Source organism: Paramacrobiotus metropolitanus, unplaced genomic scaffold (genome assembly GCF_019649055.1).
Source record: "Paramacrobiotus metropolitanus isolate TYO unplaced genomic scaffold, Prichtersi_v1.0 Parri_scaffold0000028, whole genome shotgun sequence".
Classification (NCBI taxonomy): Eukaryota; Metazoa; Tardigrada; class Eutardigrada; order Parachela; family Macrobiotidae; genus Paramacrobiotus; species Paramacrobiotus metropolitanus.
The window spans coordinates 1049992-1065711 of NW_026570248.1; the positions used below are offsets into that span (position 1 = coordinate 1049992).

At 39.4% G+C, this 15720-nt stretch overlaps 3 protein-coding genes across 3 annotated transcripts; 1 reads left to right on the forward strand and 2 right to left on the reverse strand.

Moving 5' to 3' along the window:
- The first annotated feature begins 3436 nt into the window (after window positions 1–3436).
- Window positions 3437–6849, forward strand: LOC129588234 (oxygen-dependent coproporphyrinogen-III oxidase-like). The gene is made up of 13 exons (XM_055482398.1): window positions 3437–3668; window positions 3910–3960; window positions 4107–4181; window positions 4802–4911; window positions 4994–5002; window positions 5077–5143; window positions 5198–5323; window positions 5501–5612; window positions 5863–5942; window positions 6094–6200; window positions 6277–6293; window positions 6378–6463; window positions 6555–6849. Exons 1-13 carry the CDS (start codon window positions 3615–3617, stop codon window positions 6657–6659), a joined length of 999 nt encoding a protein of 332 aa, XP_055338373.1. The 5' UTR covers window positions 3437–3614; the 3' UTR covers window positions 6660–6849.
- Window positions 6850–6899: 50 nt separating this feature from the next.
- Window positions 6900–8252, reverse strand: LOC129588077 (uncharacterized). Its single transcript, XM_055482122.1, has one exon. It carries the CDS (start codon window positions 8124–8126, stop codon window positions 7170–7172), a length of 957 nt encoding a protein of 318 aa, XP_055338097.1. The 5' UTR covers window positions 8127–8252; the 3' UTR covers window positions 6900–7169.
- A 526-nt stretch (window positions 8253–8778) lies between these two features.
- On the reverse strand, window positions 8779–14189 carry LOC129588157 (carboxylesterase notum2-like). The gene is made up of 9 exons (XM_055482280.1): window positions 13809–14189; window positions 11828–12214; window positions 11073–11282; window positions 10935–10993; window positions 10495–10600; window positions 10079–10365; window positions 9632–9770; window positions 9398–9571; window positions 8779–9255 (listed from the first exon to the last, which is right to left on the reverse strand). The coding sequence occupies exons 2-9, from the start codon at window positions 12136–12138 to the stop codon at window positions 8844–8846; spliced, it is 1698 nt and encodes a 565-aa protein (XP_055338255.1). The 5' UTR covers window positions 12139–12214; window positions 13809–14189; the 3' UTR covers window positions 8779–8843.
- Window positions 14190–15720: the final 1531 nt, after the last annotated feature.

Sequence of the window (15720 nt, forward strand, 5' to 3'; positions counted from 1 at the left end):
GCCTTTTTTTATCCCATCCATCCCGACTTCTTTGCCTTTGGGTACGTCTCGGCGCCACATTTCGGATCCATATAGCGTAATAACCTGATTTAATAATTCAACTAAAGCTACTGTTTCCGTTAGAACAGCGATGTGTCGACGTACTTTGCCATCGATCTTCGTCCATGCTCCCGGAACTTTATCGGTACCGCGGATAAGATTGTGGATTTCCCAGGCCGTCTTGTCAAAATTCACTTCACAGTCTTGTTTCTTGACAATTGGTTCGTAAGAGGCGCCTTTTCCGGTTGGACCACTCTGGGTGGGTGTTCGCTCGTCGCAATCAGCTGCACCGCTTCGTACTGAAAATCAAAGAAAAAATATTATTTCAAAAGAAAACATTTTAAAAAATTGCAATAAATTAAAGCAAAACAAAATCAGTCAGCAACAGCAAACTCAGACAGATACTGTAAAATGGCGCAGCTTTTTAAGAAAACTTCCGAAATACACTCACAATTAAGTCCAGTTCTTTAGTCTTATTAATTCCAGCACTAAAACGCAAGACCGCTACCGATATCAAACTCCAAAACCCACGGATTATATCGAAAACCAAAAGACAGTCATGATTTCCGGGATATACTAAAGATCCCGGAAATCCACTTCAGCAAAGCCATGCACTTTGAAGCCTGAATATCCGGCTTCAGAGAGCTTTTTGCTGCACACGTCACGTGTATCGTTCAAAAACAGCTGAATTTACTATTTTACCCTTAATCTAAAAATTTTAAAAGTTACCGCCACGAGAGTCAAATGCCAGAGCCCGTGATCCACAATACAGATGAAACAACACCTACTTGTATACTTTTTATTTATTGCGCCTGCAATTTACATATATTACAATAAAAGATGTAGCAACATACAATCAAAGCTGTTATAAACTAAACTGCTATGGTTGCTAAACTTGAAGAAGTAAAAAACTTTGTAAAACCTAACAAAATACCAAACTGTAATATGACTGTCATTAAATTCCGAGCGAGTCAAGTCCGATGTTTTGAACAAATTTGTCTCGCCGGGAATCTACTGACCATATAACACAGTTTACGAACTGAATCTGAATTTACCATTGCTTTAATCCCTTCCGGAAATAAAAACCGATTGTACAAGGTGTCCACGGTGTCATTCTCCTGCACTTCGCACTCCTTTTGCAGCAGTCTCGGTCCCGTGTCCAAGCCACCATCAGCCCAGAAAACTGTCAGTCGTGCTTTTTATCACCATGCATCAGTGTCCTTCAAAAAAACACATATTATGTATGTCCAATCGTTTACCGTGCTCTGGATTCGTATGAAATAGAAATCTCAAATGATTATGCCACTTTACAATAATGCCTATGCAAATTGTGGCGCTTTACCACACTCATATACCCACGATAATTTTTGGAATACCTTAGGATACAAGAAGGCCAAAAGTCTGATAATAACAGCATAATTTTTACCAGTTAATTGACGATGCTCTGCGGTGCTTTAGCAAGAGAGATGGATGGTAAATAATACTTTGGTACTTGGGATACTGAATAATATCCATAGGAATTAACTGCGAACAGAATGGCAGGACATTCAGTTCCGCTCCGAGGGACTTGTAATACACCTATTCCGCGGGATTGGTAAAACAAGATTTTGTAAAATCGAAGCGCAACAAAGCACGACAAAAATCAGTCGTACTCTAAGGTTGTTAGGCAAATTCCTGTCAGGAACATAATCCGTATCAACATGAGCATGTGCCACTGGCAGCGGCCTGAATGGTGGAAGCAGGAAAAGAAGCGGAAGCTGAATGGATACTTATTGGCTAAGCAGTCAGTCAACGTTCATTTACGTCACTGATGGGAGTTTTTCCCGCAGCATCGTTTCGCATCCGAAAGAAGCTGCAGCGATTATCATGTCAGCGCTGTGGCGGCGCATGTGCTCCGGTGTGGAGATGTTAATCAGCTCCAACTGTTCCTACTCTAATATGTGGAATGCGGAGCGCGGACCAGCACATCGACCGAGCATTCCGCATCGATTGTAAGCTTACAGAGTTGTAATATAGACATACAGTTTCGGTGACGTGGAAAGTCGCAAAAACGATCAAACAACGTTGCAGCGGCGTATTTAAGCGTTTTCTACGGTAGCGCTACTTGGCTAGCTGCTTATGATTTTTGTAAGGTGATGCGTTTCATGGTTAAAAAAAGAGTGCAGTGATTACAGCCTTACAGCCTTCCTGTCGTTCTTCAAAATGTCGATGAGTATACGTCAGCCGCGTATATTCCAGATTATCAGTACGAAAATTCGTTTTACTATTTTCTCACCACAAGTAGCGTCGAAAAGCTTCCTTATCTGCAAGATTAGAAAGTAGTTTAAAAAGGCAGCATCATCAGTTTTGCGATACTATGAAAGTCCAGTTTCCTAACCATAAGCCGAAGTACTATCGATAGAAGTACACCATCATTGCAAATTAATCAAGCTTCCAATTCTTCGATTCAGCATCACCATTATATTGTAAGCAAAAAGTCCTGCAGATCTAGGACCCTCAATACATTTCAAAGAATGTTTCATATTAAACGTAATTCTGAAGTGTTCCCAAGCAGATCGTTTGGCACCTGACGATTTCAGTAGAGTACCTTTCCTGATACTGCTAGATGGCCCAGCGATGACCTTTTATACTTAAGCTTAGTACAATTAATGCAAAACACTCGGCCAATTTTTTGTTGCTTCTGTTTGTAAGACAAGTTCACGTAACCAAAAACCCATGCTATTTAGCCACAAAAAGCGCATGAAGGTTCTTTGATACAACTACCGCGAAAAAGTTTGGATGGCTGATACCGCGAAAAAGTTTGGATGACTGACCATGATCACTGGACACAGCTGCGTATACCGGACCATGACGTGACGCTTCTCGTTTGACTACCGCAAAAATAAATTAAATCAACACACAATTCCAGATGATTTTGATCGTTCAAACAACACAAACCCAGCACTCATAAAATTTTTATTGGATCTATTACACCGTGGTTGTTTCAAACGAAAAATGGATTATACTCTGTACACCCACCTTTCCAGTACCGACTGCTTGCTATAACGACACTTTTATTTTGTATTGTACTGATAGATGAACTGGAGTCCTCATGTAATAATTTTGCATACTTTTCAGTGTCGAGATATTTTTATCTTGTACAACCCGTGGTCAAGATTTCACGATAACTACTGCGTGACCTTTGTCCTCCAGTCTGCTGGGCCGAGCAAAAGTATGCCGACATTAGATTCATGGCGGAAACGTCTGCTAACACGAGTGCATACAAAGAGCAGTACAGTATTTCAAACAAATTCAGCTAATGCAAGTAGCAAAGCGTTCGATACCATGCATGGCAAGTACAGTAGTTCATTTCTTTAAAACATGTAACTAAATGACTGAATTTTCCACTACTTTTTAGGTGCAACTACATAAAAATGAGTGCCTGATAACAAGATAACAAGCGGTTAATAAGTTATGCGTAACAAGCGGTTAATAAGTTCTATGCTACCAAAATATTGGACGGAAAACCTTTAAGAGCTGAATAAACCCTGCCCGAAGACAGTGAAAGGTGCAACCGAAAGCGAAATCTATATGAAATGGATTCTGAGTTTATGGCCGTTCCAATAACATCGAGAGAAAATCTCTCAGTCGTAAGTTAATTTTGGAACTGTTTAATTTCTGAACATCGAACGACAGAGAAAAACGGGTTGTACATATTGGTACTGCATGGTCACGCATTTATTCTGTATAATACAAGTACAATTGTAGGTGCAAATGTAGTGCGTAACGGGTACGTGTATGTTAATTATATGTCTATGCAAAGGTAATAAGCGTATTTAAGACTGATAGAACCTTGAAATTTGTGTTACCTACTGTAATCGTTGTCAATAGGAGAATCCGCCGATAAAATGCCGTATGGAAATATTCATTATGAGGATCCAGGTATTAGACATAATCACTGTCTTACTTGTGTGTGGCACAATATTCCGCTAGAGCATTTGAATTAACAACGTGAATTACCTGTTATTATGAATATTCTAGTTGAGCCGCAAATTGTTAAATTATGCGCTAATAGAGTATTTTTCCAGCAATCCTTTTGCCATGCCTTGGAGGCTTTTGAACCTACTGCTAAATTTTTGGTAGACCGATGGGAAAGACCGGAAGTAAGCGTTTTGAATTCTAGATTTTTTTTTCTAGATTTTTTGAATTCTAGAATATGAATTCTCCTTTTTCCCACGATTTCTTTTGGAAATACTTTTTGAAAATTTCAATTAATTTAGCTGTACGTGGGTTTTGGTTTTATGCATCGACCCCAGCGCGATCGTCTCCCTCCCTTTTTTCCACAGTAATATAGCGTCAACTTATCGCAACCGAAAAAAAAAAATAATGTTTATTTCCATCTCTATGTCTCTTAATGTTACTGCATCTGATCAGTAGTATCCGTTTGGTTGATGTTTTTGTGTTTTGCTGAAGAATGCTTTGTGTTTTGCTTTGCGATCTTGTACTTGCGATTGTTGTACTCCAATGTCGTTTCACGACTGTTGTCTGTAGCCTAGAGGGGGCTAATGCTCCGTGCAAAGGACAATAAACTTCCATTATTATTATTATTATTATTATTAGATATGAGGAATGACATGACAATAATTTCTACTTCGAATAAGCAGATGCTCGTCAGACATTTGCTCAGTTTCGTAAATACTGTTCGTTTGATAGGAATAAGCTAATTTCGAATTTGTCGTACAGTACAGATGTAAATAAACAGGAATGGGAGCTTTTCTTATAGGGCGGTGGAGGAATATCGTGTGTTTTGCAAGACGGATTGGTGTTTGAGAAAGCAGGAGTAAACATATCGGTGGTTCACGGCGTTTTGCCAAAGGAAGCGGTAGCGCAAATGTACAATATAAACAGCAGATTGATTTAAAAACCTGCCATAACATTCTTATCATAAATCTAAAAACATGTTTTGGTTTTATAGGCGTTCGAGGTAAAATGGATCACATCGAATGATACTTTTAACTTGATGTGTTGAGAAATGATAAATGCTCGATGACAATACAGGGGAAAGCTCCTGACATCCGATCAGCTCAGCTTCTTTGCTACAGGAATCAGTTCAGTTGTTCATCCGGTAGGAAAATAATTAAACATACGATAACAAAATAATCATTGTTTGGGTTTTTAGAAGAATCCACACGTGCCAACCATTCATTTTAATTATCGCTATTTTGAAGTAATTGACCCTAGCGGCTCAGTCCAGGCATGGTTTGGCGGCGGAACCGACTTGACGCCGTATTATCTGGATGAAGAGGTGATATTTGCAGAACAACAAAACGTGATTTCTGTTGTGCAATACTACGATTTGCGAACAATGTAGTCGTAAATAATATCTACATAATAATTATGGCGCTGTACCTTTTTAAAGTAATACGTAGAGCCGAAATATCTGTATAACACCAGCATTTAGGATGATTTTTGTCTATTGCAGGATTGCCGGCATTTCCATTTGCAGCTGAAACAAGCGTGCAATCCGTTCGGTGCCGATAAATACAATAAATTCAAAGAGTGGTGTGACAATTATTTTGTCATATCGCATCGAGGTTAGTGAGCACTCTTCCATTTCGCGTAACAGCAAACGTTTTGTGAAATCATATTTGCCAAAACGTATGAAATATAAACGGTATAACTACGGTAATCTACAGATATGTTGATAGACCTTTGCTATTGTTGTTACCTGTTTTGTAATGCGGTCTTATGTCATTGTAAAAAGATCATATACTTGTTTACGTTTTGTGAAGAGCCATAAAAAGTTTCATAAGAATGCCTAATACCGAAAAGTATTTATATTAGGTGAGCGTCGCGGTGTCGGTGGCATATTCTTTGACGATCTAGAAGAGCCGACCTTGGAAAATTCCTTCAAATTTATTCAGGTGCAAATCGTACAGTAATTATCTTTACCATAAATAACTTTTGTATTGTACTTAATTAATTACGGGCGCAAATGCTGTGCACTTGAAGATAATATCGTTTCATTTTGCACCATTCTTAAACAATGAAAGCCTATTGAGAATGTAATTGCAGAGCTGTGCAAACGCCGTTATACCTTCTTACGTACCAATAGTCACAAAAAACAAGGATAAGCCATACGATACACCAGAGCGAAACTGGCAGTTACTGCGACGAGGACGGTACAAAAGCGCTTTAGTTCATGTTGATCGATTCGACGAGCAATAACAAAACTTATTATGTGCTTTTCGTTTACAGATATGTGGAATTTAACTGTACGATGCCGCAGGATGCTCAGTCTATTACCAAAACAAATCCATAAACTTATTGTAATTTTCGGAATAATTGCCTCGTTATAGTGTTGTATGATCGAGGCACGAAGTTTGGACTATTTACTCCTGGCGCACGATACGAAAGCATTTTAATGTCACTGCCGCTCTTAGCCGTAAGTGCAATAAATGCAATTAATATGAGATCACCTAATTTACTACCGGCTGCAAAAGTTTATGAGGCGTTTAACTATTCTGCTTTAACAGAAATGGGAATACTGCCATTCACCGTCGCCTGGATCCAGAGAAAATGATTTACTTCAAGTTCTGAAGAATCCCAGAAATTGGTTGTTGGATGAAGAATGCAAATAAGATTCATTTTTTCACCCTAATTGTTTCTTAGGATAATTCTTACTGTATTGCTGGTGTGCTTCCGTATTTTTATAGAAGCACAGTACTTAATTAGTGAATTTAACATTCCTGTTACGAATTACAGTGTGCTAGTAGTGTTCGTAAGTAAAAGCTTGAATATTAGGCTCGCAAGGAACATGCGATTTTTATGTAGAATGAAACCGACAGAAGTACCGTTAGGGAGCATTTTGTTAGTGAGGATTTTATTCACACCGAGAATTCTCTTTATAGCTCTCAACAACAACAGTAAAATATGTATACAACCAGATTATACATATGTGGAGGTACATATTTTACCACACACAATACGAATTATGATTTCGTACTATACGATACTATGTATTTCGATAGAGCTGAATTGCATTGCCATGTATTATGATCCAATGGAAAATGATAGTAGAGCTTTTCCATGGGCAGACAAACTAAATAATGCAATCACAACTTCAATTATGACTAGATCCTCTGATTAATCTATGACCTCCAACGTTTAGAAGGGTGTTGGAAAAACAGATTCTCGTCGCCATAATGCGATCCAAAAACCGGACTACGCGACACCAACTGTCCGATAATTTCCGTCGCATCGCTATTTTGGGTGGGACTGACTGCCAGGGTGAACAGTACTGAATTCTCGGGAATTGTGGTTAATTGCATGCGCACATCCTGAGCACTGTTGGCGTCCCATCCCAAATCGCCGTTGGGCAGATAGGTAATTCTGTACGGCGCTCGCACAGCTTCCGAGACATTCATTCCGTTTGCGTCAACGGAAGCCGCTTCGTAAAACGGCAAATTGAGGGCGGATTCCGGCCGGTCATCCGGGCCGCCGGGCAGGTTTTTCGTGGCGGCGCTTATTACTGCCTGCAGAGCGTGCGCCGTTGGATCTATAGTCAGCGGCTCGTCGATGAAATTGGATATGGGACGAGTGAAAAAATTGGTGTTTGTTCCCTGTCCATCGGTGTTATTCAACGCGAAAAAATTCTGTGATTTCTGGCCATCAACCAAAATCTTCACAGCAATGGCGGGGACGATATTCTGCGGATCGTATTTGGCTACAGAAAAGCGTATCAGGCCGATTCCGCCCGTGCGAAATAAACCCGTGTAAGTTGAATTAGGAAAGATTACCAACTCCACTTTGGCCACCATTCCGTAGGTGTGAACCAGTTTCTTACGACCCGGTGGTAATTCATCGGAACTGTGAAAAAACACCACTTGAAGGTAGCTCTGGTTGAAGAGACGTATAGAATCCGCAAAACTGGGATTGTTTGTCGGCAGTGGCGCCGGACTGTATGGGGAACTTTCAATCTGCGTCCACAGAATATTCTGCTTGTCCTGAGCAGATTTCTGGACGTAATCGTCCGGAAGAAGTGCAGTGGTCAGCGTTAAAATTGCTGCCACAGCAGATAGAAATGTGTAAAAGCACGGAAATTCCATTTTATCTCTTCTACAACCAGGTTTCTTCTACATGACTGTACTCTATCGCTGTTAATACAGCTTCTTCCTTTAAATACTCTACTGCCTGTGCAGCTTTCAGCTGCGAAGAACAATAGGGAATTTTTCTTAAAAAGCAACGCCATTCAGCCGAAATATGTCTAGATGTTTGCCCTACGGTTATACTCCTTTATATACTAGCACATCATACCAAAATTCGCAGCCGTGTGGATAGCGCTAACAAAAAACAGGTCTTCATTGTCATAGATCGGCACTATTGGGTGCTGCAATTGAAATTGACTACTTCGAAGTACTCGTACTACAGTGACAGAGATTACACTAAATGCTCTTTCTGGTAACTTAATTGTTGGATAACTTATGATCATGCTTGATAGCTCGAAATCATGAGTCGCCGATTTACATAGCAGCATAAATATAATACGAGTACAGTACGCACTGTAAATTACCTGGCGTAATGATATTTTTTTCGCTTTGTATCATGTTGCAGTTTAAGGACCGTGTCGAGCCATAAAAAATGACTCAAGTGTTATCTACTCTAAATCTATAAGAATAATAATACAAATGAAGCGCCCAAGTGCGCATCTTCAACTAACAATCGCAACCTTTATTAACAACTGAAATGAAAACGCTCACTTTTCAACTTTCAGTCCGACTGTACAGGCCATATGAAAAACCAAATTACGCATAAGTTAACAAAATCTAAAGAAACACTTCTCCTATAGGATCTTCACCAGAAACGCCGGCATTCCGCAGCATCTGTTCGAAAGTTATTGGTTGTGCGGAAAACGTATCATAATTTTTCGGGCAATACTGATTACAGTTTGGCAAAGAACACCGATCAATTACATGGCTACTGCAAAACTTGGTCCCAAAATTTTGCATATGTGCTGGCAGCCCCGCTCGGCGTTTATTACGCTGTGCTCTAAGTGATTTCCTGTTCATTTTATCAACAACATTGTTCTCGGAGTGACATCGACAACGCTTCTTTCGGGCATTTGTACTTCCCGAAGTGTTTAATTGCCTTCGTTTCTTCCTTCTTAAACGGCATTTCCTTAGCTGTTCCTTACAGGATAGTGGCGGAGACGTGGGTTGATCACTTAGCATATCTGGCCTAAAAACATTTTAATAACTTACTAAACATAAGCACAGATGTGAAAGCAAAATTAATATGAAATTGTAGCGAAAAAGCGAATGCATATACATAAAATATATATCAAAGCACATGTGCGCATTTAAACTACTTCACCACTCACATTTCATTCATCCGAACTGAATTCGAAGGTGTAGAATGAAGACGACCTCCGGATCCGCGCTTTTCCCACCAGCATCTCAAAGCGCTTCCAAAGGTCACATGATTAACTGAATACTGGGACCAAAGTTTTTCGGTCAACACAACGTGCCCAACACAAGATGGGGCGAACACCGCGCTAAACAGAAAAGTATGTTTTTTGAACAGCGAATAAATCTTAATCGTATTTCATTCTTACGAAATATTGTTCAAAGAGTCCACCATGGTTTGTCGCAAGGTCTGCACATATGTTCCATGCGCTTTAGTCCGAGGCACAAAAACGTTGGCGGCCATGAGTTGAGCTTCGTCGTACAGCCATTGAAAAACAAATAATGGAGCTAAAAATACATTCTGATACAGTATTTCACTGTACAGTAGCGGTCCAGCAGTTTTGCATTCTAAGCCATTAAATGAATACTGCCGAGGGTTACAGCTCAGCACCACCATCCTGCATTACGTAAGGCTAATGAAATTACTCTATGCACTATGTTATCTCAGTTGCCTATGTATAGTTGCACTATGCGTAGTTAAATTACATTTTAACGAAGCAAATTAAAAGCTCTGCCACAATGCACGTTTATCTAGATTTCATACATGCGTGCCAAGTACAATCAAGCATTAGTAAGCAATGCAGTACATGTCTTACTTTGTATCACAGGATAAAGCTTAAAGCCGAAATAACATTTCCATGGTTCATGTCTGTACAGTTTCCGGCACCGGTCAGGAATATCACCGTTCCACAATTTAATTCCCTTTTTCACACTTTCTATGGGAGAACACCGGCGTGGATCCACACAGTCCACGGTACGGAACGGCTCCGATTCCAAAAACCATCCGGAATCCATTAACCCTCTCACTTCGGCTTTGCAACCTTCGTCGCGAAGCTGCTCGGCAATCCGGTCCACGTTAAGCATTACACCGGTTGCCCCAGCGCTATATCAGATTATCAATTCAAAGATATCCATTAGAATAAAAGGTTATATTTGCGGATATTAATACCGCTGACTGCTGCTACAGGAACAGTTCATTTGTATTGCATCTGGCGAAAAAATTACTATTCACCTGCTCCCCGCAAGAAGAACCTTTCTTGCTTTCAGCAGTCCGCGTGGCAGAAGAGCTCGGACGACCTCTCGAAGAATTAGAGCGCCCATAAAGGAAAATTTTTGCTCTGAAAAATATTACAATGTAATAACGTACGCACATTTGTAGAACACATACTATTAATGCCGCATTCGTTTTGTTATTTAGGTTCGCCGTATGAGTAAATGCTTGTACTGTACAGTACTTTGTTATGGTTATTTGCATTATGTTCTTTACCAAAAATTCGTCCACACGCATTAACGCAGATACATGTTATACTATATAAATAAATATTCGGTAAAAAATATACAACCAGTTGCTTTCATTATGCATACACCAACATATTGTAGATAAATGATTTGGGGAATTCTAACGCAACGCAAAATGTGTGTCGTGTAGCTTTGGCTGCTTACTATACGCACTTGTCGATTTGGCGGAAGTGATGCCCGTCCAAACATCGCTTGAACAGTACGGTACGTATCTGCAAATAATCTTGTTGGGAAAATGCAACGAAAACTGGAATGGCACAAACAGATTATGCAAGCAAAATAACCGCATACACGATATTGGTGTTCCAGAAAAGAGGATTTTCTTCCGCATCTGGCGACAAAATTCCAGATGCGATGTGATGCTCTTGCCAGGTCTTGGACGACATGAGTGACCGACTGTGCATCCAGCGGGAATCACAACTGTTTGAATCAAAGCAGTACCATCCGCCTTCCAGGAATATTAGCCATGTCTTACTCCCGGGATACTTTCGGATGTAATAACTATAAGAAAACACAAGGAGTTAATCATTGCTGGCAAAAACTATATGGTTTTACTTCCAAACTAACTGAATTTCAACGGCTGATTCACAGTTCTTAAGTACAATCAGTTATAATCGTCATGCAGGTTTCACCACCGAATGAAATACTTCTTAATTACAGTATAATCGAATGTACTTGAAGTATATAATTTAGTAGTATTGTGCGCCACTAAGGGGTAACAAAATGTCTCTAAATATTGATTGCTGTTTTTAAAAATTATTGCGCATGAAAGGTCAAAAGAAGACGTATGTGTTACAGTATATTATCTACTACTCTAAAGAAATGATCGCTATAGCTGAATATTGGTAACCATTAAAGGGAGTGCATATTATGTATTAAAAAGGGAATGCATATTAAGGAAACGTTCGCTTTCGGCTTATATCTTAAAATGGTGCCGGGGAACCTTTTAACTTCATTTTGGTCACCAGATTTTCTTGATGAAAAGGCGAAGTGGTCGTGCAGTAAGCGTTGTTCAAACCATTAGGAAAATCAAATTCTTAAGTTACCCGGATCTTGAGCCATCGTTGCATGTGACGGAAGTATTTTTGAGGAATACTCGTCTGAGGTCAGGTGCATTGTGATTATGATTGCTAATACTGCTGCTGATCGTCTCAAGTGTGCTTTTCATCACTTTTCCGTCAGCTACATCCATCCACCACGAAGAGGACAAATCATCGTCTTTCGGTAACAAAAAGCTCGAATGGAAATGATTAGTCGGTCTCAAATCAATAGGCACAATGGCGGCAAAATTCATAATGACCACCAACGAATAAGCGGAACTGTGCTTCCACGGCGCAGCGACACTCCACGTTCCCATTGTGAACCGGCAGTAAGACGCACTGAGAGGATCGTGAAGGAAGCTTTTATGGAGATGCAGTGGGCATTTCTGCAAGCTACACACAAGGAAGAATAATTACGGCACTTTATTAGCAACGCTTGCATAAAACAATTTGAACATAATTATCGCTTACACGGTTACACTAAACCGCTCCAACTGTATACTTGACAAACAGTATGTGCGGGGTAAGTGCTGCCAGAAATTTGCTGAGGATAGTTAGTAAATGCGCGGCATCGTTTCTATTCGTAGCAAGGGAATTAACGCTTTACATAATTTTGATGCGGATCTGAACACTTCAAGAAAGTCCCAATTGCAACGACCCCATCATTTTTATTACCTAGATTAGTAACAGCTTTTCAGTTTTGCAGTTTCCAAAATTTTCAGTAATACTATTTCTGTCATCTTTGTACGGGTACTAATAATAAAAAATTACACTGTTTTGTTTTAGGCAGCACCGCGGAAATTGAGACAGCCTGAACGGCGCACGTTAAACATCAAAGAAGCCGCCGATCTAAGATGAGCGTACATAACACGAACACTAAACCGGTTAAAGAGCAGCTAGAGCGTCATATTCATCCTTAATATCTGTCGCGTGGATAGGATTATATCGGCAGGTGCAAAAGTGAGAGCATAACAAATGGAATACAGAATTTTTCTTTGATATATGCCGCGTATGCGTTTACAATGCATTCGCATATATTCTGTGTATATTCATACCAAATACACAACGTAAATGTATACAATTTCTGCAGTTGGGGTGCCGACATAGAAAATTAACAAAACTACGGCATTTAGTTGCCCTATACGTCTTGGCATTGTCATTTAATTCGAAATTTGCATTAGTGGCTCATTGAGCGATTAGTGGATATGGAACGCGCTTTAGAATACTGTTCAACGCTTTAGAACAGCGTTCGGCAAATTCTAGAAATTGTTACAAAATGCTGATTTCTCAGTGCTAAAGACAGCTGGATATGTATAACAGAAATTATGAGCACCTCAGTGTTGTCTATCAAATTTATAAGTTTATGCGCTACCGTTGCGGCTTGCATTTTTATCACACTGACCATTATTAATGTTGCTGATCATACCCACCTTATTAATCATACTTTAGTACTGCTAGCGCTACTGCGGTTGCTACCCACCTTTCCAGTAGATGCCGCGTTTTTTTTTAGTAATTTTGTTCATAGTCATACATCAGACTTCTCTTGTCACAGCTGCTGAACTGCATATACTTTTTTGGAAGTATAACAGTTAGGCTTTACAGAAATACTACGAAATAAGTGTATTTCGTAATATTTCGGTTTCGCTACTGCGATATTGCATTTATACGAATATTATATATTCCAGAAATTGCAGCTTCAGGGAAGTGGTCTTCTACCTACCACCTGGCAATGTGCAGTAGGCCAGTAGCTCAGTAATGTGGAAGTTTTTAAAGACTTATGAGTTTTATGAGAGCTTGAGAGCTTATGAGTTTTATGCCTTTTTTCCCCTGCACTGCTTTTTGATTTTTCAAATTCTTTCAGTTATGTAAACATATTCTTACAATAATATTTTACGGCGTATCAAGTGAGTACTAGTGTAATCTTTAAACCTGGGCTGAATATCTCTACCATAAACTTCGATTATACTTACGATAAAACTAAACTTACCTTTCCCGGCTTTTCCTGGTGGGAAACGTCTGCGGTCACCCTTAATGTTTTCAGTTTTGTTTCCACGAAGAACAAAGTGTTAATTGCACTGCTTTCGATTTCCAGTTTTACTCATCCGACAAATCCAGGATCCAGATAATTTTTGCAACATATTTACTCATTCGATTAATAGTTCAGTTGGCTATGTTTTAACTACTGCAGGCGACATAAAGAAACATGAATACTTCTATGGAAGATTAAGGTCTGTTGCCGGAACTTCTTTGATATGCATGCACTTACTGAGGAAATTTGCATATCTCAAATTTAAAAAAGATCTTGGAACTTTCGAGCGCTCTTGCAATGCCACCCCTTGGTTAGACTTCAATTTCAAAAGAATCAAAGGACATGTATACGTCAAAAAGCTTATTGTAAGATACGATCTAATAAGGGAGCATTAAGCAGAGCATTATAGGCGGGCGACGCCGGGTTCCCAGTTTACCGAATCGTGCATTCAACAGAATGCCCGCGCGCCAGTCTGTCGATGGTTTGTGCAATAACTCTGACCAATCAAGAATCGGCGGCAACTTCAAAGGAATAAAAGTACTGATATTATTATTGGTTATTAGTACTTCTGTCAATAATATAATGTTGCACGGAGAAAATCTCACGTAACCCAACCCGCATTCACGGTATTACTGTGGCAGTTGTTCTTCAAAAGTTCCGCATGGGCCGCTTTACGTTTGGTACTAATATTATTTCTGTTCTCAAATCTCAGTTTTACGCTTACCTACGTGCGGTTTGTGGAGCTGGACATGTTGAAAACATAAGAATTTATAGAGAACGATGTAAATTAAATGAATTGTATGTTTTGATATTGGTACCGATAATACTAGGGTAATAACTGAATTGCCATACCAAATCCACACATCCAGATTTATTCTGGGTAAATATAATTTAAACACATGTGTACAGTATCATAGCATATGTTGCGGTTCGCCTTTATCCGCTTTGCACAGTGTCTGCTAAACACACACAAAAATTTAAATTTGTATATGATTTATAGTAATTAATAGTACATATTATTCTAATTATTTTTGTTACTTGTAATATTACTCAGTAGTTACAATATATATGTACTATTGTACGAGAATTTTTTCGACAGTGGAGAGATGGGATTTAAGTTTTCCTCTTCGAGCATCTTGGTTGATTTCTCACCTTATTCAGAAGTCACGTTATAAAAGCCATAATAAAATTGTGAACTGCTTCTTTCTATTAACACTAAGTGCAAGTGCGGCTACCTTCTATTTAAATTATTCGTTACATTTTCCAATCTATTACGATCATATAATATATGACGTTTTGTTTAATAGACTTAATTTTTAATAGTGTATTTTCGAAAATTACAAGTAAAATGCCCTCAGGGAATACATCGGAACTGAAAAAGTAGATTTTCAGTCTTCATGAATTTTTCAGTTTTTACGAATAATCAACGATTTTGAGCTGCATAATCAACGATAATCAACGATTAATCCCTTTGACCATGAGCAAATTTACAGTAACTTAAATCGACCCATGGCAATACGCAAGAAATAGTTATACTGAAGCTAACGATTTCCGAACTGTTTATGATCAGTAATATACTGACTATTTACCAAATCATTTATGAGAACTAACCAGTGAGAAGAGTAATTGATATGCTCCCATTACCGGCAACCAAATGCGGCAATGGACTACCTGTGGGACAATTAAGTTAACAAGAGGCGTGCGCTCTTGACAAGCTGCAATTTAATTGTAGTGCGGTGATGGTTGATTACTGGACGACGATAAACGCAGACTCATCCCGTCTCGTCATTTGCGCGACCTAAAAACACTCCGATATGTGACCCGAAACGTTTCGGCCGCGCCAGACGCCAGGATCTAGTCGCCAGAGCTC